The 22,066-nt window shown below is 51.2% G+C and overlaps 2 protein-coding genes across 5 annotated transcripts; both read left to right on the top strand.

The window, feature by feature from the left end:
• The first annotated feature begins 292 nt into the window (after window positions 1–292).
• On the top strand, window positions 293–1,886 carry THAP11 (THAP domain containing 11). The gene has a single exon (XM_008567421.1). The coding sequence runs from the start codon at window positions 293–295 to the stop codon at window positions 1,190–1,192; it is 900 nt and encodes a 299-aa protein (XP_008565643.1). The 3' UTR covers window positions 1,193–1,886.
• A 2,359-nt stretch (window positions 1,887–4,245) lies between these two features.
• On the top strand, window positions 4,246–21,794 carry NUTF2 (nuclear transport factor 2). 4 transcript variants are annotated; one of them, XM_008567382.1, is made up of 5 exons: window positions 4,246–4,451; window positions 15,108–15,235; window positions 17,260–17,331; window positions 17,416–17,514; window positions 20,049–21,794. In XM_008567382.1, exons 2-5 carry the CDS (start codon window positions 15,137–15,139, stop codon window positions 20,160–20,162), a joined length of 384 nt encoding a protein of 127 aa, XP_008565604.1. In that variant the 5' UTR covers window positions 4,246–4,451; window positions 15,108–15,136; the 3' UTR covers window positions 20,163–21,794. The 4 variants fall into 4 exon arrangements, with proteins under 4 accessions (XP_008565604.1, XP_008565630.1, XP_008565610.1 ...); XM_008567388.1 differs by lacking the exon at window positions 4,246–4,451 and adding an exon at window positions 4,651–4,917; XM_008567398.1 differs by lacking the exon at window positions 4,246–4,451 and adding an exon at window positions 11,212–11,345.
• Window positions 21,795–22,066: the final 272 nt, after the last annotated feature.

Genomic DNA, 22,066 nt, shown 5'->3' with positions numbered 1-22,066 from the left:
CATTGTGGGGGGCGTAGTCCTTCTTCGCAGGCGGTCCTTCGTGGCGTCCCCGGGGCCGATTCCGGAGCGCAAGCGGGCGGCCGGGCAGGCGGCAAGGCGCGGGACGGCGGGAGGCGTATTCTGAGCACGGGCCGCCGGGTGGGGCCGGCTGCGCCAAGCGGCATTAGTGGGAGGCCGTCCAAGGCCTCGCGCGGCGCCGCCCGTCGAGGGGCGGGCGGCGGCGGACCTACCGGGCCGTCGAAGGACGCAGGAGGTTGGTGGGCCGGGCCGGGCTGGGCCGCGCGGCGCAGCCATGCCTGGCTTTACGTGCTGCGTGCCGGGCTGCTACAACAACTCGCACCGGGACAAGGCGCTGCACTTCTACACGTTTCCCAAGGACGCCGAGTTGCGGCGCCTCTGGCTCAAGAATGTGTCCCGTGCCGGCGTCAGTGGGTGCTTCTCCACCTTCCAGCCCACCACGGGCCACCGTCTCTGCAGCGTTCACTTCCAGGGCGGCCGCAAAACCTACACGGTGCGCGTCCCCACCATCTTCCCGCTGCGCGGCGTCAACGAGCGCAAAGTAGCGCGCAGACCTGCGGGGGCCGCGGCTGCTCGCCGCAGGCAGCAGCAACAGCAACAGCACCAGCAGCCGCCGCCGCAGCAGCCGTCGCCGTCCGCCTCCACTGTCCAGACCGCCCAGCTGCAGCCGAACTTGGTGTCTGCCTCCGCGGCCGTGCTCCTCACCCTTCAGGCCGCTGTAGACAGCGGCCAGGCTCCGGGATCCGTGCCGCCGGCACCCACCGCTCCAACCGGAGAAGACGTGAAGCCCATCGACCTTACAGTGCAAGTGGAGTTCGCAGCTGCAGAGGGCGCAGCCGCTGCGGCTGCCGCGTCCGAGCTAGAGGCTGCAACGGCAGGGCTGGAGGCCGCCGAGTGCCCTGTGGGCCCGCAGTTGGTGGTGGTAGGGGAAGAGGGCTTCCCTGATACTGGCTCTGACCACTCGTACTCGTTGTCGTCAGGCACCACGGAGGAGGAGCTCCTGCGCAAGCTGAACGAGCAGCGGGACATCCTGGCGCTGATGGAAGTGAAGATGAAAGAGATGAAGGGCAGCATCCGCCACCTGCGTCTCACCGAGGCTAAACTGCGCGAAGAACTGCGCGAGAAGGATCGTCTGCTTGCCATGGCTGTCATCCGCAAGAAGCACGGAATGTGAACAGGTCCCATGCGGCCTGCGGGACTCCCGGACTCCTTCCAGCCCAGGGGGACCTCAGGCCACTGTTGAACGCCCCTAAACTCCTGGGGCACTGGTTGACAGTATTGAGGCTTAGGGCAGTTGGACTCTTGCTGATCGGCACCCTCATTTGTTTTCTCTTGGAGCAGGGGTCTGGGCCTTAGACGCTGCACTGGTGACACCAGCAATTATGACTTTGTCTACCCTCCCTCTCCAGTTTATGTCGCAGATTCTGATTAAGCAGAAGCTTCAGAACCACTGAACTTGAAACTTACCCCCCTAGGAATGCAGGTGGAATGCCCAGGGACTATGGGTTTGGCAAAACTACACCTTAAGGTTGGCCAGCAATCAGAGACAACTCTTCAGTGTGTAGTGATAAGAGATCCAAGTAACATCAGTTCTCCTTTTCATGCTTTTCCTTCCCAGGTGCAGCCTGTGCTTCTGATGGGGACTGGTAGATCTGTGCCTCTGCCTCCTAGGACCTCACTTCGAAGCCAGGAGGCCATTTACGAGGGGATCTGGGTGACCTGATGGAGATCCAGCTTGCCAGGGACTTAGGTTTATCCTGTTATGTTTGCTACTGGTTACAAATTCTATTTTCTGTACAATTAGTCAGACTAAAGTTTTCACTGTGTTTGTTTGGCAAAACAAATTAAACAAAAAGTTAAGGTTTTTATTTGGGTTTCGCTGTTTTATTTTTACAAAAGCTCAGCTAAGTGTCCTTGAAATATGGGGAAATAGGCCTCAGCCTATTTGAAAGACCAGGCTGACCCTGAGAGTAGAGATGCTTCAGTGACCAGATTTCTCCAAGGGGCCCTAAGCACATGGATCCTCAAAGTCCTCACAGAGTTCCTGGCCCAGCTCGCCCCAAAGAGTTTGGAAATTGCACCAAATGGTCCGAGTTTGTCCATGGGTTATCTCCCCATAACCTTTCAAAAGGAAGGAACAACTGAGAACTAAGCTGAATTGTGATAGCCCACCTCTAAGGGTTTTGAATTCCCTCTTGCATTCTCACCTGGGGTTGAATTTTGCTCACCATTGCATCCCTTAGGCCTAACAGATCTGGTACACATATGCATACAGTTACTTAAGAAACCAGTAAAGACCACACCTGGAAGCCAGCCATGGCTCCTTCAGGAACAAGGACTCTTGTACAGATACCTTGGCCTTGGTACACCTTCAGTGTGAAGGAGCTGGATTCATTTTCTTGGCTGCCTCTATTTTTCTTTCAATATTGGAGGGACGAAGGTGATATTTTATGTATAGCTTCAAGTAATTTACCTCAAAGCCAATGGAGAAAGGTGAATACCTTTAAAGCTAGCCCTATTTACTATGGGTGTTGGGGTACAAATGGACTCTTCTCAGACTCAATAAATGTGATTCCTTTCTCTGTGTTATTTATGGACAAAGCTATGCTGCCTGGGGACTTGACCTGTGGCTGTGAGCTGGAATGACCCTAAAACTCTAGTCTCTACTTCCCTTTTGGTCCCTTGGCACTGAGTTGGGAAACAGGTCTCTGGTGGGGAAAGGGTGGGGTGTGGCATAGGTTGTGTAGGTGCCTCGGGGGGAGGGCTGGATCTCTGCCTTCCTAGGGTTAGCTTTGGCTGGTAATCATGTGGTAGAAGCATAGCAGTGCCCTATCTAGACCAGCTGGGGCTGAAGCCCTGCGTATGCCCCTATTGGGCCAGTCTCTCATGTCCCCACTCTCCTTCCTTGGAGAGAGGGCTTTCCCAAGGTCCAGCCATGCATGCTCTTTAGTGTATCCTTGAGTTCCTGTTTGTTGAAGGGACTTCTGTTGTTTCTGCATTGGCTGTCTCTCAGGACCCTCCCTGGTGTCTGCAGGTTTTATGCACATAACTTGTCCAGTGTTTTGGCTTCTTGTGGGGGAGGAGGACAGTTCACAGAGCAAAGGAGGACCCAGATGTAGATACATCACAAGCAGGGCAATGCAGCGTTCTCATTGGCTGAGTAATAAGAGAAGCATCTAGTCAGGTCAAGTGCAGTATGGACAGACCTGGAAGCTTGGCCTGGTCTCACCAGCCATCCCTGGGGGGGCAGGGGAGAGTGGGTAAAGGTGCAAAACTCTTCTAGAAAAACAGGAGTACTGGGGCTGTCTGGTTAGCTCAGTTAGTTAGAGCGTGATGCTGTTAACAGCAAGGTCCACGGTTCGATCCCTGTACTGGCCAGCCACCCAAAAAAAAGAAAGAAAGAAAGAAAAAAAAAAAAAAAAAAAAAAAGGAGTACTGAAAGATCTCTGGTCAGGACGAAAGGCTAGGAGCTGCCTGGAGAAGGCTTGAAGCCATTTCCCTTACATGTGGTCCCCTAGGTTGGCTGCAGAGCTGTTTGCCCAGCACAGGCCTGACCTAGAGACAGGCCTTACTTCAAATGTTTGCGTTACCAAGGAAACGATGAAATGGGCGTTGAAAGGAAAGAGCAACGGATGGGAGGATTATTTATGATCTGGTCACTTAAAAGGAAATTTTGGATGAGCCAATTATTTCTCTTTCCTCATTAATACAAATGAAACTCTTAGCTGCCCCGTCTGCTACAAAAAACTTATGAGAATGTTTTGGAGACTCCTAACTGTACAAGCGTGAGAGTAGCTTCCCCTCCTGCCAAGCCCCACCTGAGGGACAATCGAGACTCGTCCTGCTCGAAACCAGCTTTGGGCCCCACGGGCCCCGGAGCAGGGCGTACTAACGTTGGGACAACAGAAGCTGTGGGTTCCGCCCCAGCTCTAAAGAGCCAAGGAGACAGCCAGATTCCCAAAGGGGAGGGGGTTTCGCGAGCGGAAAAAGCCCAGGGGCCCAGGGAGGGGCGGATGGGCCAGCTTGGGGCCGGGCTCCCACGGAGGCGGGGCCAACCCCCTTCGGCCGAACAGCCTGGGCGGGGCCGGGCCAGCTGGGACCCGGCGACTACTGAGCGCTGACCCTCTCTTGGCGCCAATCCCCAGTGTTCCAGAGGCTTCCGCTAGACCACAATTCTCAGGGGCTCGCCCCGGCAGCGTCCCTCCCTGGCTTAGCCTCACCTCCCGCGCTGCAGGCCGTGTCTGGGCCTCCTTGCGTAGCACACCGGGAACTGTAGTTTTCTCCTGGTACACTTACGCCGGAAAGGAGAGCGGTGGGACTGCGTTTCCCAGACTGCAGCGGGGCGGGCGAGGGAAGGCAGGGGGGAAGGGACAGTCGGTCGCAGACCGCGCTGGGTTGCTGCCGCCGCTGCCGCCATCGTGCCAGCCCCTCGGGTGAGTGTCGGGGCCGGCGCGCTGGGGCGGGGGCTGGGCCGCAGGAGCCGCGCTCTGGACCGCCGGGAGCCTCTGCTAAAAGTCCCCGGGCGGCCCCTCCCCACCCCCCTGGCTGCCCGAAGCCGCGCGGGGCCGGGGCCATGTGTCGCGCGCGGCTCCGCCTCCCACCCGTCCTCTGAGGCGGTGGCTAGGGACAGTGCAGAGAGTCAGCCAGGCGCTTATCCAGCCTGTTCCATGCCCATGGCTGGTGCACCAGACTGCGCCATGGCAAGCCCTTTTACTCTGGTCAGGACCATCCGGATGGGGCTATGAGGGCCCCGCCCCGTGTGGCCTGACCCGGCCTGCTCGAGTCCCGCAAGCTCTGCAGGCAGGGTAGCGGGCAGACCCCACCCCCACGTCCTGCCACCCGCCTGCGAAGGATCCGGGGATGGGCAACACCACCCGGCCCGCTCCAGAGTCAACATGGGTAAGGGCGCCCACCTGCCGCCGCCGGGGCTTGGGACCCTCATCTGGTTCCCCACCATAGCCCGGCTAGGGTGTAGGTGAACGCTCCCCTGCTTGTCTGTCCGCTGGGAGTGCACGAAACCTACCGCTCCCTCCGTGGAACCCATGCGTAGGTTCTCCTGCATAGAGGGCGGGGTCAGAGAACCTGGGGCGGGAGGGGGCTTCACGTGGGACTTTACCCCTGGCCAGCTTGGAGGATGTGAGTCTGATGCGGTGAGGAGCCTCTGGGATTGTAGGCCCAGCCCCACCCTTCTCTATCAGTGACCAGGCCCCAGCTCTGGGTGGGTTGGCCGGCTGTTAGTGGAGAAAGGGAGGAAGCCAAGGAGGTGAAGTTGGATAATTTGTGCTTCTAAGACTTTATTAGACTTCTCAGGCACCGCCTAATTCTTACATCTTCCTCTCCTCGAGTGAGCACACCATTGCCCCACAGAAGAGGATGACTCCAAAAGAATGGGATGTTAGGTGGTGATAAGGTGGGATTTCATGTAGGGGGAAGTAGAATCCAGGCCTGAGGTCTATGAGCCCCGTGTCAACCAAGAGACTGGACTGGAAGGGACCTTGGGGGTGGGGCACATTTGTGCTGAAAGGCTCAGGTTCAGATTAGGTGGGGTCCTTCTGAAGCCTGGGTGGCAGCTAGTGTTGGAAGCTGCAGAAAGTCAGGCTTCCACTTGCTAGCTAACTTCTCATCAGCTGGGGTTGTCTATAACCAGGCAAGAAACTGGTTGGGCCTTGGGAAATTGCCCTTAATGATGGCACCAGAAACCCCACAGAGTTCTGGAAGAAGGGTTATATCTGGCCAGAAAGTGCTATTGTTACAAGCCTCATAAAGGCACTTCTGATTGAGTGATGATAAATTAAGGGACCAGTCCAGTGAAGACCTTGGGACTTGGGGGAGAGATAGCATGTCAAGCCTTGAATCCTCTGACCTAGTGTGCCTTCTGAGCCACGGTTCTTGCAGGGTCTAAAGAAGCAACTCAGTCTCTGCAGTCCTGGCCTCAGCAGCAAGCAGAATGCCCAGTCTCTTAGGAGGTCGAAGTTAGGCCCATGATGCAGAAAGCCACTGCCCTGGCCTTTCCCCTGCTCTCCCACTTTGAGTATTTCCCCACGTGATGTTTTTCTGGTCATTGTACTCTTTTTTTTTTTTTTTTTTTTTTTTAAAATGACCGGTAAGGGGATCCTAATCCTTGACTTGGTGTTGTCAGCACCACGCCCAGCCAGTGAGCGAACCGGCCATCCCTATATGGGATCCGAACCCAGGGCCTTGGTGTTATCAGCACCGCACTCTCCCGAGTGAGCCACTGGGCCAGCCCGTGGTCATTGTACTCTTGATTTGGAAGTTTTCCTATAGTTGAATTTCCTACAGTTCTCCCTGGTCAAGGAGAACAGGGAAGGATGCTACTCAGATCTCACCAGGGCATACCTTCTGTCTGGACAGCTGTCCTAGTCCACATCCTGGCTCATGAGCATATGGAAGTCAGGTTCATTCAGCAGGCTCAGGAGAAGCCTGGATTGCCAGTGGTGGTGGGCAATAAAGAGAGACACATAGGGCCAGCCTGTGGCTCACTCGGGAGAGTGCAGTGCTGATAACACCAAGGTCACGAGTTCGGATCCCATATAGGGATGGCTGGTTAGCTCAATGGCTGAGTGTGGTGCTGAAAACACCAAGCTAAGGGTTCAGATCCCCTTACCGGTCATCTTTAAAAAAAAAAAAAGAGGGACACACAGTGGACATAGGGTCAGTGAGGTGGAATCTCTTAGAACAAGAGGCTTATTTCAAGACTCTCTAGATTGTCTGGAGTGGTACTTTCTAGGACACAGGTTTCAGTGAGCAAGGCTTATGGCTATGGATTAGTTTGCATATTCCAAGGCCCTGGGTGCCTTGACCACAAGTGTTTTTCTTCAGGGTCAAAAATATATTCTTCCTTCTCCAAGGTTACCCAGGAGTAGGAGGAATTCAGGTCCCTCTTTCTCATTCCAATCCCTCTAGAAGTTCCCTGTGACTTCCCCCCCGCCCGCCCCCTGTAACTTCTTTGTCTCAGGTCAGCTAGCCATTGCTGAGCATCCTGACCCCAAGAAGTCCTTGACCTTTTTGGAACTTGGCAAACCATCTCGGTCTCAGATAAGAGAATCGTGAGGTTCTCAGGATCTGTCTGTCTGTCTGCCCTCTGTTAATGTAGGGCTGACTTGGAAGTGGGGGTGACATGGGGCAGTTGGGATACAGCTGCACAGCATAGGGCAGGGTGTCAGGATGCCTGGGTTCTCAACCAGCTCAAAATTAGGTCCCTTAGTGACTAAGAGCCCACTCTCTCTGAGCCATGTCTCATTTTATTCTGTTATCTTTGCAGTTGGTGGGTTGGGATGGGATGAACAATTTAACAGAGACACAGAATTCTCAAATTTTAGAGTTGGAAGGCACCTTGTATCAAAAATTCTAGGATTCCCTTTATTGAGGCATTAATATCTTGGTTGAAGTTATTTTCTTTCTTGCCAATGACCAGTTTTACTCAGCAACCTGCCCTCTGTGTCTCAGGCTCTGATATACCTCCAGATTGCTGTGGCTGTTGGCTTCCACAACTTGCTTTTCTTTGGTCTCCCAAAGGTCTCTGCCGGGTGTTCTCACAGTGCTTGGAAATCTCACCAGCACTTTGTTGTTTGTGGCCTTCCAAACCCCTGCCTGGAAACTAGCTTTGTGACTTCTGCCCCTTTCACTGAGATTCTCTCATGGTCACCTTTATTCAAGTGCTGAGTAGTTGTTCCTTGAGTGATACCCATCAGGGCATCTTTCCATGGTGAAAGACAGAGTAGCCCTCCCCAGAGATGGAAGGTTCAGCAGACCTGGTTAAGGAGGCTCCTTGGGTGTTCCTTCAATAGATTGCTTGGGAGGTTAGAAACAGGGACAAGAGCCAGCAGGGACTTTGGAAATGCCAATACTGCTTGTTTTAGAATCATAAGAGAGGTGTGTCTGGGGTACCTGGGAACTGAGGCTGTTTGCCTTAGTATCTTCAGTAAACTGGGGCAGTTTTGGAATGTTTGTTTCTTAAAGCCTCAGATACTCTATCAGAGCCACTGGGTCTGACCAGGGCAGAAACTGGAGAGCCTGCTGCCCCCTGGAAGGATATCTGTATGGAGACTTTGATCTCACTTGCAGGTGGTTTCAGGCCTCGGAGAATGCAAGTTGTCAGTTGTCCCTATGATGTAAACCTCTTTTGACCTACTGGGTATGTGCTCAGGTATCTCCATTCTGAAATGCTTGGGGCTTGTTGATTTCAGAGGGGAAGAAAAGGCCTGGGCTCTTTTCTTAACTTCCTGATTTTGCCACCCGTGTGCTTTCTGCTATTCCACATTGACTCTCAGCTATTCCAATCCTGATCAATTTCGTGGACATTCTAGTGCTGGCTATGCCAGTGGCCTTGTGTGGTCTGGAATTCTTTCTTAACTGCTTCTTCATCTACAAAGTGAAGATCTAATCATACCAGCTTTACAGGGTTTGTTGTAAGGCTCAAATGAGAGAGCACACAGAAGTGTTTGACTTGCAGGAGGCATTCTCTCCATCACTCTTTGGGCTCCATATTCATCCCTACTCTTCTCAGTCTCAGGGTATCACAGTGGTGTTGTCCAGGCATGGAAGTGGCCATTTAGGGGCCTCAGGCACTAGGGGCATCAGGTCCATGTGTACCTGACCAGCAAGTTCATGGCCTGAAGCTCAGTTCAGAGATGGGAGCTGTTTAGAAAGACTGGACCCCCTAGATCTTCTGAGCCACCTAGGAAATGGAGGTTACTCAGGGAGTAAGTTCAGAGCAGAGAGACCAGAATGTGGGTCTCAAGATTAGCTTCTGGGACAGTCAGGGCAGCCCAGTGGCTCTAGAGCCCTCATTCCAGGCAGAAGGGGAAGAAAAGGCCCTCAGGGTGCTGGAGACACCTAGACTTTAGGTGTCAGACCTAGGAAAGCATTCTGTCCTGACCAGCCATTTGGGTACCAGATGTTGGCTTATTTCTCTCCAGGTTTCAGGCAAGGGAGTGGTAGGCTGGGCTGTTGCTATTCCTGGATCAAGGCCTGCTCCATGGTAGTCTCCCTGCAGGAAGCTGAGGTACCTGCTTTCTTCCTAGCTGTTGACCTAGTATTCACCTAGGACCCATCAATAACTCCTTTCAACTAGGTCCCGCTTTATATACTTAGTTAATTTTCTTCTCATGTCCCCACAGTTACCGATGAGACAGGGTCAGAGGATCACACCATGAGGGAGAGGTGGAGCAGACTAGAGGCTACATTTTCTAGAGTATGGCTGTGTGCCTGCTCTTCAGCCACAGCTGCCCCTCAGGTGACCAGGCCCTTGGGAGTGAGAGAGGGGATTGGGCCTAGTCCCACTTGCCACATGCTATAGACAGTAGTTGGGTGGATCACAAAGTATTATTTCCTGACAACTTGGACAGAAGGTGTGGGTGGAGGGGAAGTGGGTCACTGGGCCACTTAAATTGAGCAGGGTTTGTCCAGAAGTCACTCCTCCTCCAGAGAAGGCCTGCCCTCTCAGCCCAGGTGCCTATGCGTTCATGTACTTAGTCAACAAGTAATTATTGAGGACTGGGCCACGTATCATGGGAACAGGGGTGACTAAGGGTACCCTGGTCAGGGAGACAGACCATAAACAAATACTTAAGTAGGACAGTCTCACGCAGTGGTAAATGCTAAGAAAACAATAGAAGAGGTAAAATTAGTAACTAGACAACTACTTCATTTATTTATTTACTTTTTAGACAGCTACTTTAGACTGACTGGTCAGGGAAGGTGTTGGTAAGGAGGTAACATCTGAGCTGACACGTATGTGACAAGGAGCCAGACACATGAAAGTCTAGGGAGAAGAGTGATTCAGGTAGAAGCAGCAGCAGTTGCAAAGCCTTCCAGTGAGAATAGGCTCAGCATGTTCCACAAAGAAGAAGGTGTACAGTGTGGCTGCAGAGGAGAGAAGGGAGTGGGTGGCAAGAGGTTAGACAGCCAGGAGGGCCTGGTCACCCAGAGTCTTGAAGACAGAATAAGTGGTTGAGGTGCCATGGGACAGGATACAGAGCACCCCTCCTCAAACCATGAAATCAGAGGGGCAGTTTTTTCCTGAAGGACAGGCACCCTGCACTATCTTCCTGTCCTTGGTTGCTGTGTGTCTCTTTCTCCCTCTCTGCCCACAATACACTTCCTGTGCTCTGGGCCCAAGGGGTTGAAGCCAGGTTGGCTGTCAGTCCCACCTTCCTTCCCAGACTCTGTGCTTCAGGGCTGTTTGGGGCCTGGGAGGTAGCAAGTGTGAGGGGAATGGCCAAGACCGGTGCCCAGTTTCGAGGGCCCCACTATGGGCTTGGCTAACCTGCTGGCATTTCCCATGGGCCTCAGTGATGGGCCTTCAAACATGAGCATTTTTTCTGTGCCAGTCTGGAATTAGTGGCATCGTTTTCCCCATTACTCTTTTGCCCCTATCCCTGCTCAGGGTCCAGGTAGGCCAGGCTCTAACTTCACTTTGCTGAAATGATAGAACAAGGTTGTGACTTTGAATGTTTGGGAAAACTGTGATCATCCTCCAAGCGTCAGTTGTTTGGACTCATGGGTTTGATGTGGAAATCTGCTTGATGCTTTTGTTTGGAGGTGGAAGCCCCAGTTCAGGCCTGCCTTGCCCCTCTCTGAGAGAGCCAAGCTCAGAGGTGGGGGCTTAAGCCCTAGGTGCCCAGGAGCATTCTCACTGATGTGGTCTGTTCATTTTATCTCCAGACCCAGGTTCTTGCTGGGAGTCCTGGCTCTGGGGTCCATTAAACCTGGTCAGTGCAATCCCACTGTCTATCAGCTGCTGGCCTTGAGCGAGTCAGCTAACCTCACTGAGTCTCATTTTGCTCATCTCTAACATAGGTGTTGACTCACAGGGTGGTGGTAGGAAGAAATGCACATAAAGCTCTTTGCACATTTCTACACCTAATGCACTTTAGGAAAAATGAGATGTTCTCAGACATTGCTATTTTGAGTCTAGTTCTTCGAAACATCTAAAATTTGAGGATAAGAATGAAGTTTTTCTGTTCCCTATTGGGATCTCCTGGGCCAGGGGTTTTAACCTGGGGTCTATGGTTGGACCTCAGGGAGTCTGAACAACCTGAAATTCACAAGACAGGCATCTCTGCCTCCATGCATATTTACTGGGAGAAGGCCACAGTTTTGAGACATTCTCAGAGGGTCTTTGCACCCACAGGGACCTAAGGGTCAGTGAAGGCTGATGCTCAGTGGGTGAGAGGTCATCGGGGTCTTTTCTGCTCCTCGGGGAGTCTGGCCTCTGTCATCCTGCGGACTGTTGGGGTGAAGAGGGAGATGGCGTGTTCAGCGGCCCTCTCAGAAGAGCTGTAGGAGAAGCCGTCACGATGGAGGTCAGTTCCCAATCTGATGTGAGGCTGCCTCTGAAACTTGGCATTTTATTTCTCTCCAGGCTGTTACTTCCACAGTAAATGTCTTAGAAACAAAGATCAGGACTTGCTGGCCATTCTGGGGAGCATCCTCCCAGCTGGCCTGGACCCCTCTCCTATATTGCATGGGGATGGGAGGGGGCTCTGCACTTCGCTTTTTTTTCTTGGAGGAATGCTGCCTCCCAGCCATGAGTTGAAAGCTTTGTGGGAGGTGTGGAGTCAGAAACTATAAATCATCTAGTGTGCTGTGCACTGTTTTGTGCTGGAAGATGGTGTGTATGTGTGAAGAACCACACTGGAACCCTCACAGACCAGAGCCACAATGCCCTCAGGCAGGGGAGTAGGGCCTGAGTGTGTTGATAGGAGTTTGTACATGGGGGTGGGGGTCAACATTCAAGTCTGGGAAAGAGTCTGAAAATATGTGTGATCTGAATGTTGACTTGGAGGAAGAGCAGGAACTGAAGACAGGGTATCCCAGCAGGGGGACTCACCTATGCAAAAACATGGTGAGCAAGCACTCAGTGACTTATGTTGTTTGTGTGTGGAGCTGGATCAAGGCAGGAGAGAATGGCTGGGGAGATGGGGACAAGTGTGAACGGCCACCTGTGGAGCTTAGGGGGTTTGCCTTTTAACCCAAAGGTGAGGGTGTTAGAGCTCAGGACTGCAAGATAGCAGATAGAAAGTACTGGCCTCAGCCAGGAGAGCTGGTGTTGGCATTGATGTACCAGATCTTGAGACAAGACCCCTCACATCACTGAACCTCAGTTGTCTCATCTGTAAAGCGGGATGACAGTGGACTCTGACCACATGGCTATTGTGATCACTGCATGGAAATAAAGGCATAAAAGTCAAGCAGGCCTGGAGTGAGGTTGGTGTTGACTTCAGAGGCCTGTTTTAACAACTTTAAAGCAAAGGCCTCAATCTACATAGTTTTGAAGGTTCCTTCTCTTACTTTCTGGGAGCCCCTGAGCTGTCATGTTTCTCAGAGAGCTCACTCTGCCCTGCCCCACCAGAACAAAGGGTCCTTCTCTCCCTTTACCGACCCACTCTCACTTCCCTCCACCACTTCTTCAGCCAAGTGGTTTTTGTGTTAGAAGGTTATCACACCATTAAGAACAATATTGAAAAGGAAAGGGCCGGCCCGTGGCTCACTCGGTAGAGTGCGGTGCTGATAACACCAAGGCCCCGGGTTCGGATCCCACATAGGGATGGCCGGTTCGCTCACTGGCTGAGCGTGGTGCTGACAACACCAAGTCAAGGGTTAAGATCCCCTTACCGGTCATCTTTAAAAAAAAAAAAAAAATCAATGTCTTGGACTGTTTTAACGGCCCACTTTTGTTGGAAAAATATAATATGCACATACAAATGTACATGGATAAGTAATCAGATTGGGCTATTCACTTCTCAACCTTTTTCATTATATTCATTCATGTACAAACATTTGATCACCTAGGATATAACAGACACTGTGAAAGGATCTGAGGGAAAAAGAACAGAACAGATAAGACCTCTGACCTCATGGAGCTTACGGTATGGTCTAAAGAGAGAGACAATCAAAAAACCTATTATGTTTGTTATTTTTTCTAGATTAACTTTTGAATCATTTTTCAAGACCCACCGTCCCACCATATGGCAGCACTGTTCTTGTCTTTGGATCAGCTGACAGCCTTAGTTCCCCTCAGCCTCCATCTCCAGCTTCCCAGTTTTCCTGTCCTTATCTCTTTTCGTGACCCCAGATGTTTGCTGCTGCTATTTCTTTTGATTGCATTCTTTTTCCCCAAGACCTTTCCTGAGGGCTGCCTAACCTTGTTGTGGGCCAAGGGCAGAGGGAGAGATGACTCTCATATTCCTCCAGCTTTCTCCCTACCTCCAGAGTTCTCAGGCATCTGGGGGAGACTGGGCAAGGCATCTTGGGGGATGCAGTGATGTTGGGGCACATTGAGTAACCTAAGCATTGCGAATACTAGGGTAGAAGGGGCAGAGGTGTGTCCTAGGGAGCTGTGCACGGCCTCAAGGTACTCCAGGTTTGTGTGTGGGTACAGCTGAGTCTGATCCCTTGGAAATGTGACCTGAACAGCAGCTGAGACTAGATGATGTTGGTCCTATGCTTTTGCCACTTGTTGATTTGTTTTTTGGCAGAGCGTGGACTGGGACACACCTTGTGTTCCTGTGTAGCAGGCGTGGCCAGATCCAAGCTTTTTGCTCTTCTCATTTTAGACTTTCCTGGACATTTCTTAGTCATCCTAGCACTGAACTTCTATTTTTAGTGCCACTACCTCCTAGGGGACCTAAAATAAAGCTGGCTTAGCTTCCTGGCCCCTCATTGGCTGGAGAGTTGGTCACAGGCTTAGGAATTGGCTGTGTTCTCACTGTCCCCCCTACACAGTCCCTCCCCGCCATCTCCTCTGGCCTTGGGTGAGGTCACAGGAACTAGAGTGAGCTAGTACTTACCATGTTGAGTTGAGGGGTTTACCATGTTTCCTTAATGAAGCTTCACAACCACCAGCAACATCAGGGTTACCATCCCCTTTTTGCGGAGGAGGAGGCTGAGGCCCTAAGAAAGGCAGTGATTTGCATCAGGTCCCCACCACTGCTAATGTTTCCCTGCTGGGGTCGAACCCACCTCCTCACTGCTCTGGTTCAGAGTCCTATTATCAGGACAGAGGGGGTGGTCTCCACTACAGTCAGAGACAACTACAGAACAGCACATGGGTCGGTCTGTAGTCGTGGGATCCAAAGTGAGATGTGGGCTTCCCTACTTGGAGGCTCCTAGCAAAGCCAGAGTGGCTCTCATCTGGGATTTGTGTTTTCCATCCAGCATTCTTGGGTCTGTGATCTCTAGCTGGGAGGGGGGCTCCCCTCCCCCTCAGAGACCCAAAAGAGACAGCCTCTTAGGGTGAAGGCAATGCCAGGATGGGGGATATGAAGAAATGACATGGTCCCCTCACAGCCTCCATATTCCCTCCTCACACCCCTGAGCTATTACTCTCATCTTCTGAATTCATGTTGCCAGCTCTGAAGTGGGTGGGAGCACTCCTATCAATGAAGAAATGCCCCAGACAGGGCCAGGTTAGGTATCACTTGGCCTCAGAGATGTAAACAATCCCCTTGAAGCTAAGGAGGTCACTTGCCATTTTTGTCAGAAGTGAGGCCTTGAGGAGCATCTCCCCCCATGCCCATGTTCACTGGGTTTTCCTCCACTTGCCAACAAGGCCCTGGGACAGTGTTGGAGCCTGAGGGCTGCGATAGAAAACCCTTCACATGCAGACATCTGTAGTTCCTGGTTTGGAAAGTGGGACTAGCAATAACTCTGGCCTTGTGGGTTGTCGAGGGGATTAAATGAAAAGATACGGAGTGAGTGCTTAGCTCCTCCTTCAAGGCCCCTCCCTTTATTGGGCATTGAAGGGCCCTGCTCTTACCTTCCTTTGTTCTGGTTCCACCCTCAGTACCCATCCTGAGTGCTCCATGACCCTGGCACCTCTTTGTTTCATCAACCAGGAGCTCTTCAAAGGAAGAGCCAAGTCTGGTTCACCTCTGGGCTCCTAGCACTGGTCTGTCTTGGGAGGGATCTCCTACCAGTTCCCCAAGGCCTCTCCATGTTCCCTAAGAGAACAGAGCTCAGCAAAGGACTTCCTGCTTGAGGCCAGGGAGGGGTGGGGGTCAGCGCTGGTTACCTCCTGCTTCCACAGTGCCAACGCTTTCCTCCCTGTCTCGCTGGTCTTGCAGGTCTCAACGAGGCCGGGTGACGCTCCAGAATGGGAGACAAGCCAATTTGGGAACAGATTGGATCCAGCTTCATTCAACATTATTACCAGTTATTTGATAATGACAGAACCCAACTAGGCGCAATTTACGTAAGTTTCCAGCTCTAGGGCCAGAATAGGACCCCAGGGGATCAACTCAGATGTCAGGCCACTGTGTCCAGTTCACAAGTTCTGGCAACCCTTGCTGGACTGGCAACACCTCTCTGTTTGAGTTTCTGTCCATGGGTCAGAGGATCTGAGGCCTGGCCCAACTAACTGATCCACACATTTTCTTCTATCATCTTCCACAAGAGTGGGGGTCTTGGTATTCTGGGTAGGGTGTTCTGGACTTGCCATTCCATGTGGCCAACACCTTTTCAGGACACATGGCTCTGGCAGTGACACTTTTCCTGGTTGGGCAGCAGCAGACAGAGGCAGGGCTCATGGTGCCCTCTGGAGGAAGCAGCTATGAGTATCTTTGGTGCAAAGCTAAGCTCTCCTGGAGTCCCCAGGTTCAGCTTTGTTTTCGGGCCAAAAGCCCCTGAATGCACGTGGGAAACAAATGGGGCTAGCCCAGGGAGGCTTGTATGTCCTTTGATAAACCCTTCTATGCAGGCATTGTTCCTGCTATTTTAATGACATTCATATACACCGAGAACTACTTGTACTTGATGCTGCCCAAGATTTGGTCATAGAAATGTGATTGATCAGGCCATTGCCTAGCAAGTCTGCCAAGGATAGGGGTGATAGGAGTCATCTAGCTATAGCCTCAGAGCCTGGCTGGGCTGTGGGCAAAGTATTCTATGCTTATGGCTGGCCAGTTAGCTCAGTGGGTTAGAATGCAGCCTTATAATACCAGGGTCACAGATTCAGATCCCCAAACTGGTCAGCTGCCAAAAACAAAACAGAACAACAAAGTCTTCTCTGTCTACCTCCAAAAAGTTAGGGTCCGTTGAAGAATTTTTGAAAAAACGGAATCTTACCAGTGGAAGACCAAATCCAGCACAGATATTATTTGATTGTCATTATAATAAATAGATAATTTTTTAAAACTTGAATTGATCTGACTCTGGGATCCTAGCACTTCTGCCTCATTGTCTCTTAATTAAGGCAGGCCTGACCCAGAGAAGAGAGTTTGCAAGGTCCTAAATGCACTTTCTTTGTATAAATTCATAATCCTCAGAACATTTCCCCTTGGAAGATTAGGAAACTGAGACTCAGAAAAAAAGTTACTTACCTAAATATTACAGCTGGTAAGTAGCAGAGGCCCTTTTGAGTTCTGCCTCTCAAGGCTGTGGAAGAGAAGACCTGGGGAGGTGGAGGGAGCTAAGCTAGTGGGCTGCATGTGGGATTTTGTCTGTTGGTACTAGGGAAGGTCCCAGACTAGGCCTCAGGAAGCCTTGTCACTCTCCATTCCTTCCTGATCTCATGGGTGCCCAGAAGGCTAGCTGGAAGGGCCACAGTGGAACTCAGCCCGGGCCCTGGTGATGGTAATGAACATGGGATGTTTCCATGTTATTTCTTTTTTTTTTCCCTTTTGTCTTTTTTCGTGACCGGCAACAGATCACAACCCTCAGTGTCGCGCCTGTACCGGACCGGGACCGGCAACGGGATCGCAACCCTCGGTGTTGCGCCCGCACCTCGCTCAGCCAGTGAGCGGCCGGTCTGTATGTGGGATCCGAACCCTCGGCGGGAGCGCCGCCGCGCTTCCCAAGCGGCGCACTGTAGCAGTGCGCCACCAGGCCGGCCCTCCACGTTATTTCTGATGACTTCTCTGGGATTGATGCTGACTGGCCACACAGCAGGATGGCTTTTGGCTGAGCCCTGGCCACACATGGACTTCCTGATGCCCATCCATCCATATCAAAGGCCATATGACTTCTTGAGGACAAATGGGAAATGAACTTAGTAACTGTTTTGTTAAATAGTCTTTCAGAGCCTGGGCCCATGGGACAATGGGGTGTAATTAAGTTGTTGATGGTGTAAAGTTTGGGAGCTACCCTCAGTCCCCCTCTTTACAGACAGGGAAATTGAGGCATGGGCTCATTTCCCCAAGCAAGATGCTTTTCAGGGCCTTAGAGGTACTCCTCATACTCTGCAGCCTTGACTCAGGGTTTCTTGTGTGTGTTTTTCAGATTGATGCATCATGCCTTACGTGGGAAGGACAGCAGTTCCAAGGGAAAGCTGCCATTGTGGAGAAGTTGTCTGTAAGTAACAGAGCTGTGGTGCAGGCAGCTCCTTCGCCACCCTTCTGGCCTCGGTTAGCCCACCACCCAGTCTTTCTCTTGCAGAGCCTTCCGTTCCAGAAAATCCAGCACAGCATCACGGCGCAGGACCATCAGCCCACGCCAGATAGCTGCATCATCAGCATGGTTGTGGGCCAGCTCAAGGTAATAGTACTGCTGCGGTACAGGGAGAAGTGGGCAGGCAGAGGAGAGTCATGGGCCCTTGCCTTCCCTGTGGATGTGACCTTCTTATCAAGGGATGCCCAGACAAATTGACTGTCTACAGCTGTGTAGTTCAATACAATAGCCATTAGCCACATGTGGCAGTCTCTAAATTACATTAAATAAAATTAAGTAAAATTAGGGCCGGCCCGGTGGCGCACTGCTACAGTGCGCCGCTTGGGAAGCGTGGCGGCGCTCCCACCAAGGGTTCGGATCCCACATACAGACCGGCATGGTGCGGGCGCGACACTGAGGGTTGCGATCCGTTGCCGGTCACGAAAAAAGACAAAAAGAAAAAAAAAAAAATTAAGTAAAATTAAAATTTAGTTTCTCAGTTGCACTAGCCATGTTTCTTTTTTCTTTTCTTTTCTTTTTTTTTTTTTTCGGCTGGCTGGTACAACGATCAAACCCTGGACCTTGGTGTTATCAGCACCACGCTCTAACCAACTAAGCTAACCAGCCAGCCCCTAGCCATATTTTAATGTGTTCATAGTTATATATGGCTACCTATTGGACAGCACAGATATAGAACATCTCTATGATTGCAAAAAGTTCTCATGGAGAACGTTGGTCTAGAGCCTTTATAGAAAAGAGACAAGAGGTATAGGAACAGGATGGGGCTATGGTTCCAAGCCCCTGGCCCCCTGCTTATCCCTGAGGTATAGGTGGACAGGCCAGCTGGCTGCAGGCTCCTCACCTGCTGAGCAAGTCATATTCCTGGGACTCCTACTTCTCTTTGCATTTCTCTTTACCCATCTCAAGACCTGCTATCTTCAAAGCCTTCCTATGGTCCCTTGGACTCCCAAGAACTCTCCAAGGAACCTTTTGTGCTCCAGCAGACTGAAGACAGATTCTCTATTTCCAAAAGCCCCTCCTTCTTCCCAAAGTAGAATAAATTGGTTGCCCCTTGGCCAAGTCCCACCCTTCTTGGGTTATGTCATGGTAGTGCTCATATGCTTTCTCCCTAGGCTAACTGGGGCAGGCCTTCCTGAGTCCAATATAGACATGGAGGGAGGGGCCCCCTAAGTCTCTTTCAGTGGACCCAGAGGCACCCACCTTCTGGCTGAACTTTTATCAGTTTCTCCTGCCTGTCCAAGATGCCCTGTCTAGAGCCCTGTGCCCTAACAGTCCTTTCGGATTAAGGAGTCCTCTCCAGGGAGCTCAGTGCCCATTCTCTCAGGCTGAAGTAATGTTAAAGACAGTGCTGGTTAGCAGGGCTCTTCCTGGTTTTCTGCAGTTTGGCTGAAGGTTTCTTGCCTTTCTTTTTTCATTGCAGATGTTATATATTACACTACTGGAAACAAATCATCTGATGATGGTGCTAGGTTGCTTTTTCCCTGTAGAGCTGTGATCACATTGTGAACGCAGTTTTGAGCCTTTTCTCACATATTTGGCTACAGTCAGAATTAGTAGTTTCTGGGCCGACCCTGTGGCGCACTCGGGAGAGTGCGGCGCTGGGAGCGCAGTGATGCTCCCGCCATGGGTTCAGATCCTATATAGGAATGGCTGGTGCGCTCACTGGCTGAGCACAGTGAGGGCAACACCACACCAAGGGTTGTGATCCCCTTATCAGTCACAAAAAAGACAAAAAAAAAAAAAAAAAAGAATTAGTAGTTTCTCCTGATTGGACTGACTGGCATTATTAAACACTAAGATGGTTTACAGTTTTTTTGTTTGTTTTTTTTTAAGATGACCGATAAGGGGATCTCAACCCTTGACTTGGTGTTGTCAGCACCACACTCAGCCAGTGAGCCAACCGGCCATCCTTATATAGGATCCGAACCCGTGGCCCTGGTGTTATCAGCACTGCACTCTCCCGAGTGAGCCACGGGCCGGCCTAAAATTCATCTACTCACTTCCTCCCGAAGTGTACTGTTTTTTTTGTTTTTTGTTTTTTGTTTTTGTCTTTTTTCGTGTCCGGCAATGGATCGCAACCTTCAGTGTCGCGCCCGTACCAGACCGGGACCGGCAACGGATCGGTGTTGCGCCCACACCTCGCTCAGCCAGTGAGCGGGAATCGGTCTGTATGTGGGATCCGAACCCTCGGCGGGAGCACCGCCACACTCCCAAGCAGCGCACTGTAGCAGTGCACCACTAGGCCGGCCCGGTTTACAGTTTTTTGAAACTGTAAGTACTATGTGATTTTTTCAAAATTTTGATCACTTGCGCCCAGAAACATGGGCTCAGAGGCAGGTATGTCCTCTGCGCTGTTGCTGTAGCTAACTGGTGAATTGTTCTGCAGTTTAAATGTACATACCAGTGCAAGCTGCCATATATTGGCCTGTATGTGCCCAGTGCAATATTTCATAAATTACATCAATTCACATTTGCAAGTGTTCTTTGGCTAATACTGGAATTTGAGTCCAGTGCAGAAGTGTCTGATCCCAAAGTCCACATTCTTTGTCTTGTTCCCCAACAACTGAACTCCCTTCCTGTTCCTTGGCTCCCTTACTGAATCATTTTTTCTCTCCTCACAGGCTGATGAAGACCCCATCATGGGGTTCCACCAGATGTTTCTATTAAAGAACATCAACGATGCTTGGGTTTGCACCAATGACATGTTCAGGCTTGCCCTGCACAACTTCGGCTGACCTCCTCCCAGCCAGGCATTCACGCTGTTTCCTCCTCCCTCCTCTTCCTGATACTATTCACACTCCTCCAGATGCTCCAAATATCATACACAAACAAGCAGGGCCATGGTGTGAGTGGGTGCAGTGCGCTGCTGCCACCAAGGTGTTGTGCATGATGTTTGGACTCTAGACTAGTTGCATCTGACAGGAGAAGTTTGTGTTGTACCAGCGCATGCCTTGGAAAGACTTAAGTAATGCAAAAGGTTGTCTTTTTTTTTTTTTTTTTTTAATTTACTGACAAGTTGCTCTAGTAACCCAAAGAAGTGAAGGAGAAAGCAGCTGCCTCACCGCCCAGATATTGATTTGTTCAGATGTTTCAATGCCTCATGATACAATAAAACCACAAAAAATTTTCTTAACAGTTTAAATTGTTTTAATTAGTTTAATAGTTGGCTGGACACCAGTAACTATCCTGCCCCATTGTCTCTCTCATGTCTCACCCTCCCACATCTGCCCCAACTCAGCAATACCTGTTGCAAAGAGAAAACTGCTGAAGCAGCACTCCCAGCTAGCTTCTCTCAGAAGCTTCTCCCAGAGTTGCCCTCTCCAGCCCACCTTGTCCTGGGAAAGCAAATAGGGAGAGCTCAGGTTTGGCCTGAAGCTTTCCTCAACACTAAAGCCTCTATAGTCAGTTCTGAAACCTCCTGTGACCTCTGACCTGGTTAGTTTCAGAGTTCTAGTAGCAGGAGAGGTGACCCTGAATCCTGTCGAAGCTGGAGAGACCATGGCAAAAATGGTCCATCAGGTTTGGGCCTTCTGGACTGAGGTCTCAGCAAGACCAAAGGAGGTGCCTGCTCTGTTTCCAGAAGGGTCAAGATTACATCTAAGGTGCCCCACATACCCCAAGCCAAGCAGAGGGCAGTTCAAATCCTGTACCCACTCTCTTTGGATATCATTGCCAAAGTTAACTGCTCAGAAGAGCCAGCCTCCATTGCCCACAGAGCCAGGCCTTGTTGGGTTGGAATTACAGAAGAAGGCAGCCTGAGTCTGACCATGAGGGATTTATGCCCTCGGAGTTCTCACCACTCAGACCTCTGCAGAGCATTTCCAAGCCTTTTCCCTCTATTCCTTCCTCACCACACACACTCCACATTGTCTTCAAATCCCAGGAAGTCTTAGCTATTACAGCAGTTTCTTCAGTTTTGGGGACAGAGGCCTTGCCCAGTACAAATCTAACCCCTCAGCCCTGAGACCTCTGGATGATGTAAGCCAAGTGGGGCAAGGTAGCAACTGCAGGCTAGAACCAAACCCACAATTTGGGTTAATGCTCTGTTAGGAAGATTAGGATTGGTAAGGGCAATGGACCTGTGAATGGATCCTCCCCCACCAATTAGGAGTGGGGACTAAGGACTTTCTCAGACCCCACAGGTTGCCTGGCTACACTGGGCACAGGGCTGGATGGTGTGCCATTTGAGGGAACAACATGCTCGGTAGATTTCAGTGGGACTGATCTCTAGACTGCTGTGAACTGGGGAGAGTGGGGCTGGGGAGAGGTAGATGCCTGCTGCCTCTTAAACCACCCTGTATAAAGTCTGCAATACGGCTTCCATGTACCTGTGCCTGAATTGTCTGCAATAAAGAGGTGTTTATAAACTGTTGTTTCTTTCTTCCTACCTAAGGGTGCCATGTGGGACAAGGGGATGCTGGGGGCAGTAGGGAACAATGACTGTGATGATTGCGGTGGGACCATCTCCCTTGCCCTTGCAATTCCTGGGCCTTATGATCTCGCACATCCCCTGCCCATTTCCCAAAGGGGAAACCCAGGCTCCTGTCAATTCAGTTTGTTCCTGAGGGTCTGAGGGATCTCAGGCTCAGCAGCCTAATTGACCAGTTCCTAGGACCATCATAGAGTCCATGCTTTGGGA

The sequence above is a fragment of the Galeopterus variegatus genome, unplaced genomic scaffold (assembly GCF_000696425.1).
Source record: "Galeopterus variegatus unplaced genomic scaffold, G_variegatus-3.0.2 Scaffold18, whole genome shotgun sequence".
NCBI classification, from domain to species: Eukaryota; Metazoa; Chordata; class Mammalia; order Dermoptera; family Cynocephalidae; genus Galeopterus; species Galeopterus variegatus.
Note: the sequence above shows the minus strand (reverse complement) of the source record. Positions and strands in the feature narration are given on the sequence as shown.

Coding starts and splice junctions, on each gene's coding strand:
- THAP11 (XM_008567421.1), top strand. CDS start 293: ATGCCTGGCTTTACGTGCTGCGTGCCGGGCTGCTACAACAACTCGCAC.
- NUTF2 (XM_008567382.1), top strand. CDS start 15,137: ATGGGAGACAAGCCAATTTGGGAACAGATTGGATCCAGCTTCATTCAA. Junction 15,236..17,259: donor CCCAACTAGGCGCAATTTAC/GTAAGTTTCCAG, acceptor TGTGTTTTTCAG/ATTGATGCATCATGCCTTAC. Junction 17,332..17,415: donor CCATTGTGGAGAAGTTGTCT/GTAAGTAACAGA, acceptor TTTCTCTTGCAG/AGCCTTCCGTTCCAGAAAAT.